The sequence below is a fragment of the Gymnodraco acuticeps genome, unplaced genomic scaffold (assembly GCF_902827175.1).
Source record: "Gymnodraco acuticeps unplaced genomic scaffold, fGymAcu1.1, whole genome shotgun sequence".
Taxonomy (NCBI): Eukaryota; Metazoa; Chordata; class Actinopteri; order Perciformes; family Bathydraconidae; genus Gymnodraco; species Gymnodraco acuticeps.
In genome coordinates this window covers 259,185-275,299 of record NW_022992094.1, presented here as the reverse complement: position 1 = coordinate 275,299, position 16,115 = coordinate 259,185, and the positions used below count along the sequence as shown (strand labels likewise).

Genomic DNA, 16,115 nt, shown 5'->3' with positions numbered 1-16,115 from the left:
TACTACAGTCCGGTAGCTCATTTAAGAAAATGTAACGTTATTTATGGGAAACGTTAGCCGACGTGTGTCTGGCCGTGACTGACTGAGTAGGCCGTAAAAGCTTGCGCTAATGTTTAGCATGCGCTAACGTTTATCTTGTGCTAATGTTTAGCATGCGCTAACGTTTATCTTGTGCTAATGTTTAGCATGCGCTAACGTTTAGCATGCTTTATTCAGACCACGCATTATCCAGTGAAGAACACTCAGCAGAGCATATATTTCTCAACACAACATTAACTGTAACGTTAAATGTTCTTAACCGAACTAGTGGACTGTAAAAACACTACCCACCCATGACTCCAATTCGACTACAGGCAGGGGCGGACTGGCCATCGGGACGTTCGGGACGAATCCCGATGGAAGGTGAGCCCGGTACCGAAGTGGGCCAGTCGGACCAATCGACGCGGCCCACTGCCCCACTCCGATCGGCCCACTTCGGTACAGGTGAAATTGTAATCAGCTTAATGCTTGGCCCGTGTAGTGAACGTGGATCGCTTTATTTAGTGATCGGATACGATCGGAAAAGCATTCTATGTAAACGGTGCTATTGATAGGTTGTCAAACTTGTCAATCTTATGTTTTCGAAAGTAGGCTAATGGATGAACTGAAGGGGTTGGGCCGGGAGAGATGAGTCGTCTCTTCCAATTGGAAAGAGGGCGAGGCCCGCGTCAGAGGTCCACTCATCAGACAAGCTCCCTAGCTTCGTTTGATGATTGATCAGTAAGTTAGCTAGCGAAATTGAGAAAGACAAGATGGAGAACAGTAAAAAAAGAAAGGGTGGGGCTGAAAAAGCCAGAATGAAAAAAACAAAATTGCTACACGAAGATGCTGGAACATTTTCGAAAATCACAGAGCTGTTTAGTAGAAGGGCTCCCGCTCCCAGTCGCAGTAATAAGGAGGAGAATGAGAAGGAAGATGATGAACCACAGACCCGGCATATAATGACAGCAGGTGCAGTGTGCAGGGCTGTGTTAATTTATGTTACTGTTAGCAATAGCATTAGTTGACTGAGAAAATCGTCAAGAAAAAAGTTTAGCGATGTTACGACTAGTATAATATGCCCACGGCTGTGATTGACAACCTGGACAGCCAGTCAGAAGCTAGAATGCTAACCTAGAGAGCCAATCAGAACCTAGAACGGGCTGCAGGGCTGGCCAGACTATTATATTGGGCATACAGTTAGATGCATTAGGATAGAGTCATATGCTCATGATATTCCAAGTTAAATTATATAATATTAGTATTATAATTTTAAATAATTATATTAAATAATATTAATATTCAATAATATTAATATTGCATAATAAGGACACAGAGATGTGTGGCCAATTCACTATTGCATTCATTTTAGTGATTGACATGACTGTGCATGATATTGTATTCCTTGAAGTTGGTTATTTAATACTGGACAAGTGCTCTCATAATGACTATTAGAATCATTTGTTGGTTAGATCACATGGCATTGATTGAATATCTGAGCTGCATGTGCATTGGCACTTCTTTTTGTTTACAGCCAGGCACAGGCAACCATTTTTGACTATACCCATACTTTGTCCTTAATCCCAATTGTACATTCACGTTACTGACTCCTACAGTCAGCCCCTTTGACACACTTCACACATCACACAGACATTTTTAAGAAACCTTAACTAAAGGAAGGTTTCATTTTGCACCTTACTTCTGTTGTCCATCTCTTTTATGTTATGGCTTGACTCTGGGGAATCTAGCCATAACAGTATACAGTATATGAGCATAGTAGATGTATCATTCATTTATCTGTAGGCTACAAGGGTGGCCCGCATGCGTGGGCGGCGGCCCGGTGTGTGGGCCGGTGCGTCTGAACGTCCCGGGCTGAATTTGTGTCCCAGTCCGCCCCTGACTAAAGGCTAAAGTCAATGTCTGAATAAAGCATGCTAGCGTTAGCGGTCTACCAGCATGTGTCATGGCCAGATTCAAAGGTAAATATACTCAGACAAACATTAAGTATATTAACTTTACCTTTTCTTAACTGAGGCTTGGTGGCCTGTAAACAGTATGAACAGGCGGGCTGCGTGTTTTCTATTGTAAATAAATAGATAAGACTATGAATTTGTATTTATTACCAGGAGTAGAAATTCTGGTGTTAAACGTTAATTTAAGGACAGAGTAAGTGTGTTAATTTCATATTGACGAGCGACTTATATTTTAATTTTCAAGTTCAATTGATAAAGATATTGTAAATGTAACTTTAGTTTACAACATCGTGTTATATATTTTTACATCACCAAAATGTTGACCACTGTCCTAAAATAAAGTATAGGCTTTGAGTAACGAATTTTAGTGGGCTGTCTTTCATTTTGACACACAGAACAATGTTATAATAAACATACATGCATGTATGTTAAATGGATATATCCGCCTTCTTTCATTTATCTTTCCATTCCCACAACAATATACATAAATAAATGACATATTTTGGACATAGTTCGAATGGTGATTAATCATGATTAATTAATTTTTAAGCTGATGTAATTGTTTGACAGCCCTAATATATATATATATATATATATGAACTGTGTATGTAATACTTTGTAAAGTACAACACAATGCAATTTGAAAAGAAAGAATGTATTGAGTGTACACCTGCATTTCATTAATTCCCTCTTCACATCTCTATTTCTATTTTTCTCTTAGAGCGCCATGGCTGATATTGAACCACCTGTTCGATTGCTGATCATCTTGAACGACCACAACAGCGTCAGACTGGAGCTTCAAAATGGGATTCCCAACTCAATGGAAGAGCTCATTGAGGAGGTCAAGAATTCATGTGGATTGGAAGATTACATAAGGCTACAGCAGGGGTGCCCAACCTTTTTTTAACCGAGAGCTACTTTTAAAGTTGCCGGTCTGCCGAGATCTACCAGTCCAAATAAAGAGGCGTAGTTACTGACAGCCTACTACCAGGTAAATACACACTTCTACTTGTATAAAACTGACCTTTGTACGATGAATACTTCATAAAATACTGCAGATCCTTTATCTTACCTCTTTCTAATCTACACACATACAAGTATTCAACTGAAGTTACACAACAGTGTTGTTGATACGGAGTTGGAGTTTATTCACACGTCACATACTACAGTGGGTAATGTTTTCAAGAAACATTGAACAGTGCTGCCACATATGACACAGGGAAAAAAGAAAATACTCTGAACCCTTTCTTTGCCATTATATAAAAATAGTGTTGCTTCAAAAGTATAAATGAGGCTTACTAATAAGACAACTCAGATCTGAAGCTACACAGGAATCTGCTGCCAAAGTGCAATAAAAAAGACAAAATTAATAGAATCAAATCCTTTTTTTGTTGCATTTTAGTAGAGTATAAAAATAAATGCCTTTTTTTAAAATAGGATGCAAGCAACACTAGTTTCTTAACCTGAATTGATAATAGACTATAATCAATTTAAACAGAACAGATCTTAATGTTTGCATTCTTATACCATTGTTTACAATAATTGTAATGAATAAGTTCAAACAAACAAAAACTTACAGCTGATTAATAACGGTATCTAACTTGAGTTTTTATTATATCAAAAACCTGTTGAAATGCTACTGTTATTTTTACTGTCCCCCAAAAGCGCGTCAGCAGCCTCCAGGAATGCTTCTTTCACAACTTCGCCGTCTTTGAAAGACTTCATGTGTTTCGCAAGAACGTGCCTGACACGATAAGATGCTATGGTAGCAGCCTTGCTCTTGTTGTTGGGCCTGGTGGAAATTGACTGCTGTGCATTTAGCTGTCCTTTCAGGCTCCTCCCCTTTTGGGAGCGTTGGGCAGAATTAGGAGGGAATTCCGTCTCGTAGCGTTTGTGCACTGTTTTGAAATGCCGCTCCTAAATTACCCTTCTTCGATAAAGCCACGTTCGCATTGCAGATGAGACAGATGGACTTTGAATTGGAATAGATACACAAATAATCATCCTCCCACTCGGAGTGAAAATTATATATGTTGGGCTTTTTTGCTTCTGCCATAATTGCGGTCTTGTGTGTGTGCGGACTGTCACTCCTGTTGACACGGACAACGTCAGCGAAATAGTGCCCACTGCTCACCAGCCACGCCCCGACACATGGGGTCACGCCGGCCAATCACAAAGCTTTGATGCGTTCAAGTGCATTATTCTGGCACGGGAAGATTATGTTATAGGACATTAACGATAAAACAGAATGTTGTTGTTCTATTTTTAGACACATCTCGCGATCGACTGGGAATCTCCCCGCGATCGACCGGTCGATCGCGATCGACTGGTTGGGCACCCCTGGGCTACAGTATAAAGACACTGATTTTTGGAACACATTTGTTAATCTTACATCTACACATGCGATTAAAGATTTAACAGTTATCAAAGTTGTCGAATTAGACCCCGATTCTACAACTGTGGTCTTGTACCCAGTTGAGATACCATTAAATAGTACCCCTACAAGTGGACTGTACAGTGAAGACTCCTCTGGATCTGTGAATACAGATGACACAGTACTACTTAGTAGGGGTGCACCGAATGGGAAATTCTTGGCCGAAACCGATACCGAAAATAGGAAACAGTTGGCCGAAAATGATTAATAGAAATATATATATATATATATATATATATATATATATATATATATTGTATACATTTTTTACCAATGTTGTTCAGCTACCTGATTATGGAAATAGACATGATTATGGCAAAACGTAACTTAAATAATAATCACTATTATGGGTCCATAAAACATTTATTCAGCACTTTTGAATGCATACAGTACATTTATATATGTCATGTATTATTGCTAAAAAACATTATATCGCAGTCTTAGTGTCGCCAACTCGTTTCTAATATGCAAAGACAACAAATGCGTCTATGATGTATTTTCGATCAGACGAGATCTCTCTCCCCCGTCTGTGTGCGAGGGGGCGGGGCAGTTTACACACACGCAGCTGCTACATGCAGCGGAGCACACTGCGGAGATGGCGGAGAGAACGCGCTCCGAGGTGTGGTTAAATTTACCCGTCTCGATGTGGAGAATACTTGTTACCATAAGTAGAGTTTAGCATGTAAGCACGAGCAATTTGTCTAAACATTTAGCAAAAGTGCACCGCATGCAGACGGAGGAATGTACCGGGTTCGACCGTCTTTCTAGCAGCTCTGTAGCCCCATCCACGAGTAACGTTTCCACGTCAGGTGTTATGTATGCTAGCAGCAACACACGGAGTTAACTACATTATACAAACATGGGTTAATGATTAGAGGTAACTGAGTTATTTAGTTTGTTAAAATTTCAGCTATTCTGTTTACAGTCTGTCATCAGATTATTTAATACGATTTGTTAAAGGCTCAGGGCAATCTCGATGACAAAGGTCAATGTTCCCCCCCCTGTGAGCCAGCCGCGAGCATGGTCGCCGCGTCTTTATTACGTCATCACAACAACACGTTAGGTTACCAACGTAAGTCTGTTCTGACATTCGGTGATATTTTTTCGGTGCTAAAACCCTTTCGGCCGAAAGGGCCTTTTTAACCATTTTCGGCCGATAATTTTCGGTGGCCGAATATTCGGTGCATCCCTACTACTTAGCGGCTCTTCCTCAGAATCATTAAGAACACAGCAGTGGCCAAAAGTGTTTCCAATCCCGGTCTTCTCCTATGACACAGAATGTCAATTACAGAGAGGAAATGCAGAGTACACAAAGAACCAATCTAGACTGACACCAAGCTCAAATCATCTGCAGAGCTTGCTGTGAACTCGTTGAAGACCAAGTCTCAAGAGTCCTACCCTGCGAAGAATTTTAAAGAGAGCCAGGCGAGCTGATGCCAACCATTTTCCATCCTTGCCGATTGGTGAGACTCCAGAAAGCATGGAGCAAGAGACAATTTCCCTTTTGGCTGAACAACAGAAAAGAAACAACCGGCAATCAATAAAAGAAAAGATGGCGAAGGCGTTTGGATACTGAAGACAAGAAATAGTGCATCGGAGGCCAAGCATTGAAGGCCTCTTGGAGCGGTGGCCTGCACTTTTTCACATGGAAGAGGTAATTATTTTGATGAAACCCTTGATTGTAAGCGTGTAGTGGAGAAGAATTGAGGGCCCAACTAACTAACAACTATAGACAGCCGAGGCAAATATGTTGACGTTTATTTTTTAATATATATCACAATATAAGCTTTACATCTATTACTCTTAGTGTCTTTATTTGGTGGTGGTTTTCAATAAATATGTGGATTAATTAATTTAAATGTTACATTCATACAAGCTGACTTGGAGTACTTTTAATCAAACCATTGGCTCTTTATAAAAAACATGTGTATTATAAATTCTTAGTATTTTTTGTTTTCTATGCTGCTTATATTTTCTAGGTAAATGCTGAGTTAATGCGCATAACAACAATTCCATTGGAGACAAAGTTCTTGGTGCAGTTGGACAAACACTCAAGTCATCAGGAGCAGGGGAGGAGTTGTGAAACAGAAGACCACCGGGATCTTGCAGGTTTTGGATGAGGTATCTATGAATTAGTTTTTTATCTGTGGGATCAGTGGCTGAATCCTCCTTTATTTGCATTTAATTTATTATATATATATATCTCTGTTCTTACTCAGACTGTGGACATCGCCATCAGAAGAGAATGCGTCCTCAAATCTCTAATGATCTACCTGGGTGAACCTGTTGACCATCTCATCAAAGAATTCCAGGTAAGACCTCCCACTCACTCACAAGAAGTTTGTTCATAAAAGAAAACATATTTGTACTGCATGCAAATAACTGCTTGGTTAGAAAGATAGTCATTTGTGATGACCTTCTGAGCTTTCCTCTTGGGCCGACTGAACTGACGCCTCAGGCCTGTTGAACTACACTCTGTGGTCCTCATCCATTCCCCTTTTTTTTGCATGATCTGCAGGACGCTGAGGCTGGAGAACTGGAGCAGGCAACAATGGAAGCCTTTGACACTGGGAAAGAGGATCAGCTTCATCGACCCAAAGACGTCAAGGTTCTCATCGAAGGAACAGAGGTCCTCAGCGGCTTGCCCTCGGTTGCGACAGCTTTTGCCATGCTCTTCGGGCTCATATACGCACTGAAATGGGGCGAAGCCTGCGAGCTAGTTCAGGCAGTCAACTCGAGCACTTATGCTGCATTCATACATAACGCCCCCTTGCCACTCTACAACCAACCAAACAGAGTCTCCTTAATATGCCGCTCTATTTAACCTGCCAGATCTCTCTCCATGCATTGCTTGCTGCTGCTATTGCTGCAGATACCTCTACGTCGCTGCTGCTCGCTGCCCCACCACCACCCCAGCTTCCACCTGTAGGCTCGGGGGTTAGTTATTTGATCATCACTCATCGTGCTATGTATATCTATGGAGTGATGATGCCCGAGCCTAGTCGCCAAACTCAACTATATGCTGCTTCTAATAAACATGTTAAAGGAACACGTGAGTTGTCTGACTGAACTTAAGATATCAGAAATAACTGCAATCCACTTTTGAAGTTGTGCAAAAAGTCCTGATGGAGGGGAAAAAGATGAGCCCAAAAGTGAATAGACTGAGAACCCAGCTGGTAGACACTTTGTTGCACTCACTCACAGTTACCAGTGTTACATGGTAAGGCTTCTAAAACCAAGGTTTTATAATAATTATGCATTGTAAAACATTTGCGAAAAAGTGTTGTGTTCAGAAGTTGCACTTACAGTATGACCGATTTTCACTGTAGAAGTTATGCATGTCTAATCATTTTCAGAGATTACATGTCTCACAGGCGCACGTTGTCAGTGTTGCTTTAAAAAAGTGTGCAGTGGATAATAAGGACATGTCTTTTTTCTAAGAGTTTGATGTTTGGAAGCGGCCCACATATTACCGCATTTTAACTGTGGTACTTATTAACATGTCTAAGATCAGGTAATGGCTGCCTCAGAGGCCAAAGCTGGTTGTGTGAACAACTTGTTTTTCATTTAAATAAATGTGCTCTGGTGTTAAAATATACAGATTGATCTGAAGAAATTGAGTCAATGTAAAATATTTCGTGTGATTGATTACTCTAATATTTTTTTGTTGGTACAACGTTTTACTTTTATTAGTGTACCTTTCAGTTGCATTGCACTCCTTAAACGTGTTTGAGACACTTTAGATAACAATGTGGCTGTCATTTGATTAACTCTGAAAATACAGAGGTTTTTATTGAATAAATCACCCAAAAATTACATGAATTGAGTTACAGGTGTCCCCTCAGCTGTGCAGACTTATTTAATAATACGGTAGGAAATTGTGGAGTAAAGTTAATATCTATCTTGTACACACACACACTTTTCCTCTACTGATTATATTACTGGATGGAAACTGAAAGTACGGGAACATTAATAAACTACACAACAGAAAGTATGAATAACATTAATGAAATTGTGACTGTCCTTAAACGTGTTTGAGACACTTTAGATAACAATGTGGCTGTCATTTGATTAACTCTGAAAATACAGAGGTTTTTATTGAATAAATCACCCAAAAATCACATGAATTGAGTTACAGGTGTCCCCTCAGCTGTGCAGACTTATTTAATAATACGGTAGGAAATTGTGGAGTAAAGTTAATATCTATCTTGTACACACACACACTTTTCCTCTACTGATTATATTACTGGATGGAAACTGAAAGCACGGGAACATTAATAAACTACACAACAGAAAGTATGAATAACATTAATGAAATTGTGACTGTAGATATGTTTATACTTTATATTATTTACTGTAAATGTTTAATTTAGATTTAATTATTGTGATTATTTTCTATCTAAATCTCACAATGGGGTAGGTTACAGGAACTTTTCATCAACAGATTGCTTTAGTCTGGCTTAACTCTTCACTGATTGGTTGCACACACTTTAAATGTACTGGCTATGCAAAACAGAAGGTGGGGCTCATTATCATATTAAAAAAACGCGCGTTTATTTGATCAAATAAACGCGCGTTTTTGACGCGTATAAAACGCGCGAAAAATGGGCGAATAGTGGCACTTGAGGCTTTCCATAGGCTCGTGAATTCTCGCGCTGGATGACTTGGACTCGGACTCGTGAATTATCGCGTACGCTGACTTGGACTCGGACTCGTGAATTCCCCCCCCCACCCCACGATGACTCGGACTCGACTCGTACATTGACGCTCCGACTTGGACTCGGACTCGGACTCGAGCTAATTTTCTCTGGAGTGTGATGTCCTATCCTGGCGTGTGCACCTGCTAGGCGAGTTCACGTACTGGGCCCCGCTATTCCAGTCTAAAGATGTCGAGAGACACACCTCGCATCGTGCTGTATGCTTTCACACATTCTGCTTCCACATTGGAAAAGAGCAGCGCAAAATGCTCGTTATGTGGAAACAATATTGAAAAGAAGGCTCCGTAACACATCACTCTAAGGATCGAGTTCAGACATATAGGCTGTCTTGAACACTATCATCAGAGTAACGTGATCTAATCAATAAATAAAGATTCAGCCGATAACACGAAAGCACATGGCTACTTAACATGCAGAATGACGTCATTTTGCATGCTAAGTAGCCATGTGCTTTCTGGGGCTAAACAGTAAACTGATTTAACCGGCAAAAGTTACTTCAAAATAAGAGTCCCGATCTTATTACTATCAAAATAAAAGTGCAAAACGAAAACCTTACCATAGGAAAATATTGGCATACACATATAATCACTTATCTAAAAGGTAACTCATTTTAAATATAGTTTATTTATATCTAATAATAATAATATTAATATTAGTAATAAGCTTTATATTTGTATTCTTTCACACACAGTGACGTCACGAGCTACCCACAATGCAACACGCGCCATATAAATATATATAAATGCGCCATTTTCATGGAGGTGCTAATATAAACAGCTAGCTAACGTAGCAAGGCAGAGCGCAGTAGGTTTTTTTTCTGAATTAACGACCGAAGAAATCACTGCATGTCTTCGGATTACATCTCTGGACTTGAGGGGTGTGTTTTAGGTCGTTACCAGCGTAAACTAGAGCTGTGTGGGTTGTTACAGACTGCCTGCAGATGTATGGAAAAACGACAGTGGCCGTCGGCGATTTTGGCTGCATCTACGTCTAATTTCTGGAAACACCAGGTGAATACCCCACTTGTCACAATAATATTATCATGCCATTGCATATATGTGGTATTTTAGAGTTGACTAGATATTGATTAAGGCAATAGACTATGATATTCAGTACAGGAAGCTTAGCAATACCTAGACGGTGTACGGCTGCTTGCACCTCGCGTAAAACGGCGCAGACCGGAAGTACGGTGTCGCGCTCGGCCCAATACCCGTATGTGTGTGTGAAAGAATAGCACCTATTACAAGAATTGTAGCCAAACTCGCTTCACAGCAGTTCAATAGACAGATTAGTATAACATGACAGGATAAAAGCAAAACATATATCACGAAGATTAACACATGAAGACTTGTGACTCTGACTTGACTTGGACTCTTCTTAGGTGACTCGGACTTGGACTCGGACTCGAACATAGGCAATGATGACTCGGACTCGACTCGGACACTCCTTGGGTGACTCGGACTTGGACTCGGACTCGACTACGACTCTCCCTTGGTGACTCGGACTTGGACTCTGACTCAAAGGGTGGTGACTCGGGGCGAGGGTGACTTGGACTCGTGAATTGGTGACTTGACTACAACACTGAGAGAGGCTCCCATGATCAATTGGGAAACAAATGTTTTCACCATTTGCATGATACATGTGCGATATTCTGAGGTCCTTTTGTTAAACATTTTTTAGAATACAATAGATTTTTTATTGTGAGTAGCCACATGACATAATCCGTCCTCACATTCAGTCAAACATTGCCACCCACTGTGTTGTACATGTGTAAAAACCGAGAGCCCAGATATGGTTGTGCTTAAAGTAACCATTTCTGCATGAATTTTCAGTCAGTTTATCAGGCTGCATTCTTTTCTTATACTCTCATTGCTTTCAGTAACCAGCTAAATTAACATCTGACCAAATCACTTCAGGCATTCACAGACTCACATCAGGTTGTAATCAGTTCCATATGGAGGTGAAGAGGGTTCATGTGTAACCACAGGGTGGCAGTAGAGATCTGGATAGTTGCAAGTCTGAGTTTTGTGAACTACACTTGATGGATTCTTTTGTCATTAATTTGAGTTTCAGCATAGGGTATATTAACCACAAGGAAAATGTTATCTTTTATGTTCCAATGACTGTAATTGAAAGCTTATTTCAATAGATTGAAAATGGAAATCAGGACACCCCTATATTGTAGGTTGATGCAGCTGTCAACTGAGTAAGGTAGACAGGCATGCAGGCCAACAATCATTTCAAGAAAATATTTGACAGGTATGTATTTCTCTTTTTGTGAGAGCATTGATTTCATTGATTGCTAAAGGGATGTAAAGAGATTTGAAGCAGATTTAACAAAACTGGTTTTAAAATAAATGTATCACTTTATTCTTCTAGTGTCTTTAAACGTTGTGTATTTTAAACATGTTATATGTAACTTGCATGAATACAAGCAGAGCCTAATTGTGCCACTGTCCCTGAAATAAACCTTATTTCACTGTCGATATGACTATCTCCAATCAAATGTTACTACAAATCTATGTCGTTTACATGTATGTTTATAGCCTTTAGTAAGTAAATTGTTGAAAAACAAGATCATACGAAATTGAGTTGGAATCTTTCATTAACATCTAATGCATATGCTCTACTAATAGAGGCAGTGAAAGTATTATTTATACTCCAAAGAGGGCAGTAGAGAGCTAATTATAAGCCATTATCCAAACGAAAAGTTTATAATTGATTCTAAACATCAGGAAAAAAAGCAGCCTTATCATTATCCTGCATTTAATTTCTTAGTTTAAGCTCTCTGAAGACAGCCAAATCCCAATTTGCCTCCAATCAAAATGTTGTGAGCCAAAAATAGTCCTTTTTTAGTCGAAGATATCAATAACAGATTTAATATACAACCCCCAAGAAGGAGCTCTGATTACCAATTGCTTTAAAAAGAATGGCAGATTAGGGGGGCTTTGAAGAGAAATCTATGAAAAAGTTAATTAAATAACTTAAGAAGATACCGAGACCGGCGTTGGCTTGCAAATTCTTTTTAAAAAAAAAATCAATGCCAAAGAAAACTAAACTCAGAAGTTTCAGAAAGTTGCCAGAGTTTGCCAGTAACACAAAATGTCAGTTTGGCACTACACACAAAATGTCAGTTTGGCACTACGCACTATATAAAGATTGCAATTTCTTTAGTATGGTGAATAAGAAACTGCCACCAGCTTAAAGTGGAACATGGTTAGAAAATGACCCTTGTAATAACATGTCTTTGGAAATAGAATAGGGAAAATAACTGAGAAGCTTAACACATCAGATGTCTTTTTCCATAATGCATTTTCATGGCCAAAACAAAAGCGTACAAATCCAGGCAAAGCTGTTGTGATTGGAGAGAGCACCAACTTGTTCGCAGCTGCTGAGAGGGCCCTGCCCATATCTAGAGTTGCACAGTAACCCGAGAGTCTGGGGGGGGGTGAGGGGGCAGAGCAACAGAGGGGTGCGTGTGTGTGATATGAGCCTGACAGAAAGAAAATTAAAGGGGCGTGTGTGTGTTTGGGAAAAGGGGGACTTGAGAGTGTGAGAGGGAGTTCCTAAAGTTTTTAAAGAGGGCGGCACACATTGTACTTTTGAATCTGTTTGCAGAGCCTCATGACAGAACTTTAGCATGCTCAAATTCAGGTTAAGATGCAGGCTCACACATGTGGGATAACTCATGTGCAGAGGTTTCATTGACATGTTTGTATTTCATTAACTTGCTGCTCTGTGTTAGGACTTTGGACCTGAAGGGAAGCTGGACGAGAGGAGAAAATAACTCTTTAAGAAGAATCACAGGAAGAATGGGATAGAAACAGCAAAGAGAAAAACTAAACTTGAAGTAGAAGAAATGGACTGAGGGGAGAGAAAGGACAACAGAGTAGAGGGACATGGGGAGAGAGAGACTCACCTGGGGACTGCTGCTGCGTGTGGGTGTTCTGCTCACTGGCTTGTGTGTGTGTGTTCATGTTTACCTGGAGACCGGTTGGCGGGGAACACCTGCTCCCCTGGGACGTCCCACCCAGGACAGTCAGAACTGGGGCCAACAAAGCAGAACCAAAGCAGAGGCAGAGGAGCAGGAAAGGAGCATTAAAAGGAGAATCTCTTATGTCCGGACACTAAAAAAGGAAAGCCAGACTAAGAAAGAGGAAGACAAAGAGGAGCCCTCACCTGCATGCTGCCCACCCCTACGCTCCCACAGAAAGGTATGTTTAATAACCCCTCGACTTCTGAGTCCTTAATTGCTGCGATTAAGATTCTTGTAAGGTTATCTGATCCTAAATCAGCGTAGAGCGGCTCAATAAGGGGCTTTCACTCCATCTCTGTGAGTCACTGGCTTAAAGCTCAGTAATCCCAGGAGGGTGATGAAGTAGGAACAGGCAGCACAATCGATGCATGTTCAATGAGCGCCTCTGAGATGCTTTGAAGTTGAAAAAGAGTTTTCTTACCGGGGGTTTCTGGCGGTGCAATTTACTTTTTTGATGGATGCATACCATTTTAACAGGTATAAGGGTATCTTAAACCACAAATCAAACCAGCAAACAGTCCCCTCTGGCTTTTTTGTATCAGTTGCAAATCTAACAAAGAGCCATTCAGGCGCAAGGCGCTAACACACCTAGTCCACATACACACTACAGGGGCTTGACCTTTGACCTCTGAAGGGTGTGTTAAAGTACCGGCTTAACAGAACTGCCACCTCTCTCTTTTTGTGTCTCTTTATGCCTTTTTTGGGTCATCTGAGATATTTACTCTAACCTCTTTTTTTGTCATTTGATCCTTGGATCCATCCATCTTCCTTTTGTTCTCTTTCACTTCCTTGTTCCCATGTACGCCCATCCACCCTATTCTGTCTTTCCTTGATCTTTCGTCCCTCTTTTAGACCAGTTCTTCCTCTCTACTGAAGTTCTTCTTTGTGTAACTCTGAGGCACAAAAAGCTTGTACTCACTTTTGTCTTTAAATCTTGAATGTCTTGACTAGAGACTGGGGGGCAACAGCACTGAGTGTTGAATTATGTTTTCAAATCACTGCAGGGCTATTATGCCACATCGAGAGATGGGCACTTGTGCACCATCAATATTGCATGCCATACTGTATGCTCGCTCTCCTTGCTTCTTAACACACAATGTGTCACATAAGATGCCCTTAAGGGGCCCTGATGACATTTCTGTGTCAAACGCTGCAGCCATTTAACACTCTCTTTCTTTCTACCTACACCCCTTCTTTATTTGTCTTGCTTTAGGCTGTCATCTCGAAGATCACTGTTGCTCTGTAATGTTACCATGTCCCTGTTCTCCTTGCTCTCATCCTCCATCTTGCATTTTTATCTCCCGTCTGTCTCAAATTAAAACGTCAGTCTTGCCTCCCACTTCTAACCCATTATTCTCTTGGTTTTTCAACCCTTTTTTTAAACATATCACTCTCTCTAGCTTGCTTCCTGCTCTCTCCTCCAGGCACATAGAGGCTTTACAGAATACATAATGGGCTGCAAAGCAGGACAGTTGCTCTGCAAGGAAAATGACAAGGACGCCTTTAGTGACCTTGATGAATAGCAATGAAGGGATTCAAGAGAACATTCCTATAGAAGCTGAATTATAAGTGGGCAAGGGGAAAAAATAGCCTGTTAGCCAGCAGCCATCACAGACTGGTGCTTCACTGGGGGAAATCAGCTTTAAAAAGCTGTGTTTGAACCAATCAAAGCACACATTGTTTTCAGGATTTCTGGATTATATCAATGGGTTTGAATAGTTGGTATTCAGTGAGTTGCAATGTACTCCTGTGAAAATCAGAGTCTGCATGCCGTATCCCATGTGAGGTGTTTGGCGTGCCATTTGAAAGGGATAGCATCAGTTTGGGCCGCACATTTGAAACACAACATTCAGTGTTTTTTTGTATTTCTGAGACTTTGCCTTTTTGATGGATCCTGTCCTGCTGTCAACACATTGGGGAAAGATGTTATGTTGCTTTAGTGCATGAACAGAAACTGATAACTGCACCTCACTATTACCTATTTATGAGCTTGTGTCAATCTTAATCAAACCGATTTACTATAACTACAGTGAATAGATTCGCACATGTTGCCAATAATTGCATTCCCAGAGAATCTAGTCTTCTTAAATTCATCAAATATCACAGTGTTAAGTTTATGTGGAGGGGATAGAAAACTAAAACCAGAATCCATTTTCCTTTAATTTTTTATGTTCAATCTTTTATCGCCAATTATGAAAGCTAAAGTAACACTTCAAGAAGAGCCCGCGCCAAAATAACATCAATAATAAACAAACAAAAACTGTCTTTAAATAAAACCACAGTACTAAAATAATTGCTGAACACTTCAAAGCTATTATGTTTAGTTACATTGATTTTGATATCAATTACCAGATCATGGACAATAAACCACATGTATTTCATATAGATTTAACATTTGACAGTGTTGTATTACCTACAGTATAAGTACATTTAATAATTATTATTAATTTAATATAACCTATCCGTAAGGGAGATTGAAGCAAACCGTAACTAAAATGATGATTTGCTTCATGGCTGGAGACCATCTTTATACTAAATTGTTGTTTTGAATGATCTGTTAATGGAGTTTCGTGTGTGGCTCAATGCTGCTAAGACACAAATACAACTCTCTTGTGACCAGTTCCATTTTTATTTCATTATATCAGTAAATAAAAAACTTTAATTTTCCATTTACAGGTGATTGTGGTTCATTTGTAAGGTGTATTATTGAAGTCAAGGTGACACAGTTAAACACATCTTCTCTTCCATCTCTGAGGCAGTTAAACAGTTAAGAATATTTAACCTTGAGGCTTTGGGCAAAAATGAAGAGGAAAAGCATTTGGAAAAGCATTCAAGAAGCTGTTGAGAAGATAGGTGACAGGGCAGACTGTTGCTGACAGCTCCCTGAGAGAGAGAGAGAGAGAGAGAGAGAGAGAGAGAGAGAGAGAGAGAGAGAA

At 40.1% G+C, this 16,115-nt stretch overlaps 1 protein-coding gene and 1 long non-coding RNA gene across 2 annotated transcripts in view; both read left to right on the top strand.

Annotated features, from left to right (window-relative positions):
• Nucleotides 1-5,511: 5,511 nt before the first annotated feature.
• Nucleotides 5,512-8,239, top strand: LOC117537505. The gene is made up of 4 exons (XR_004567726.1): nt 5,512-6,079; nt 6,405-6,546; nt 6,645-6,737; nt 6,944-8,239. It is a non-coding gene; the product is annotated as an uncharacterized LOC117537505 (long non-coding RNA).
• A 4,489-nt stretch (nt 8,240-12,728) lies between these two features.
• mettl24 (methyltransferase like 24) overlaps nt 12,729-16,115 on the top strand; it is a 28,700-nt gene continuing 25,313 nt past the window's right edge. Inside the window, exon 1 of the mRNA XM_034202748.1 lies at nt 12,729-13,357. Coding sequence (XP_034058639.1) covers nt 13,043-13,357 — 315 coding nt within the window. The 5' untranslated portion in view covers nt 12,729-13,042. The remainder of the gene's footprint in view (nt 13,358-16,115) is intronic.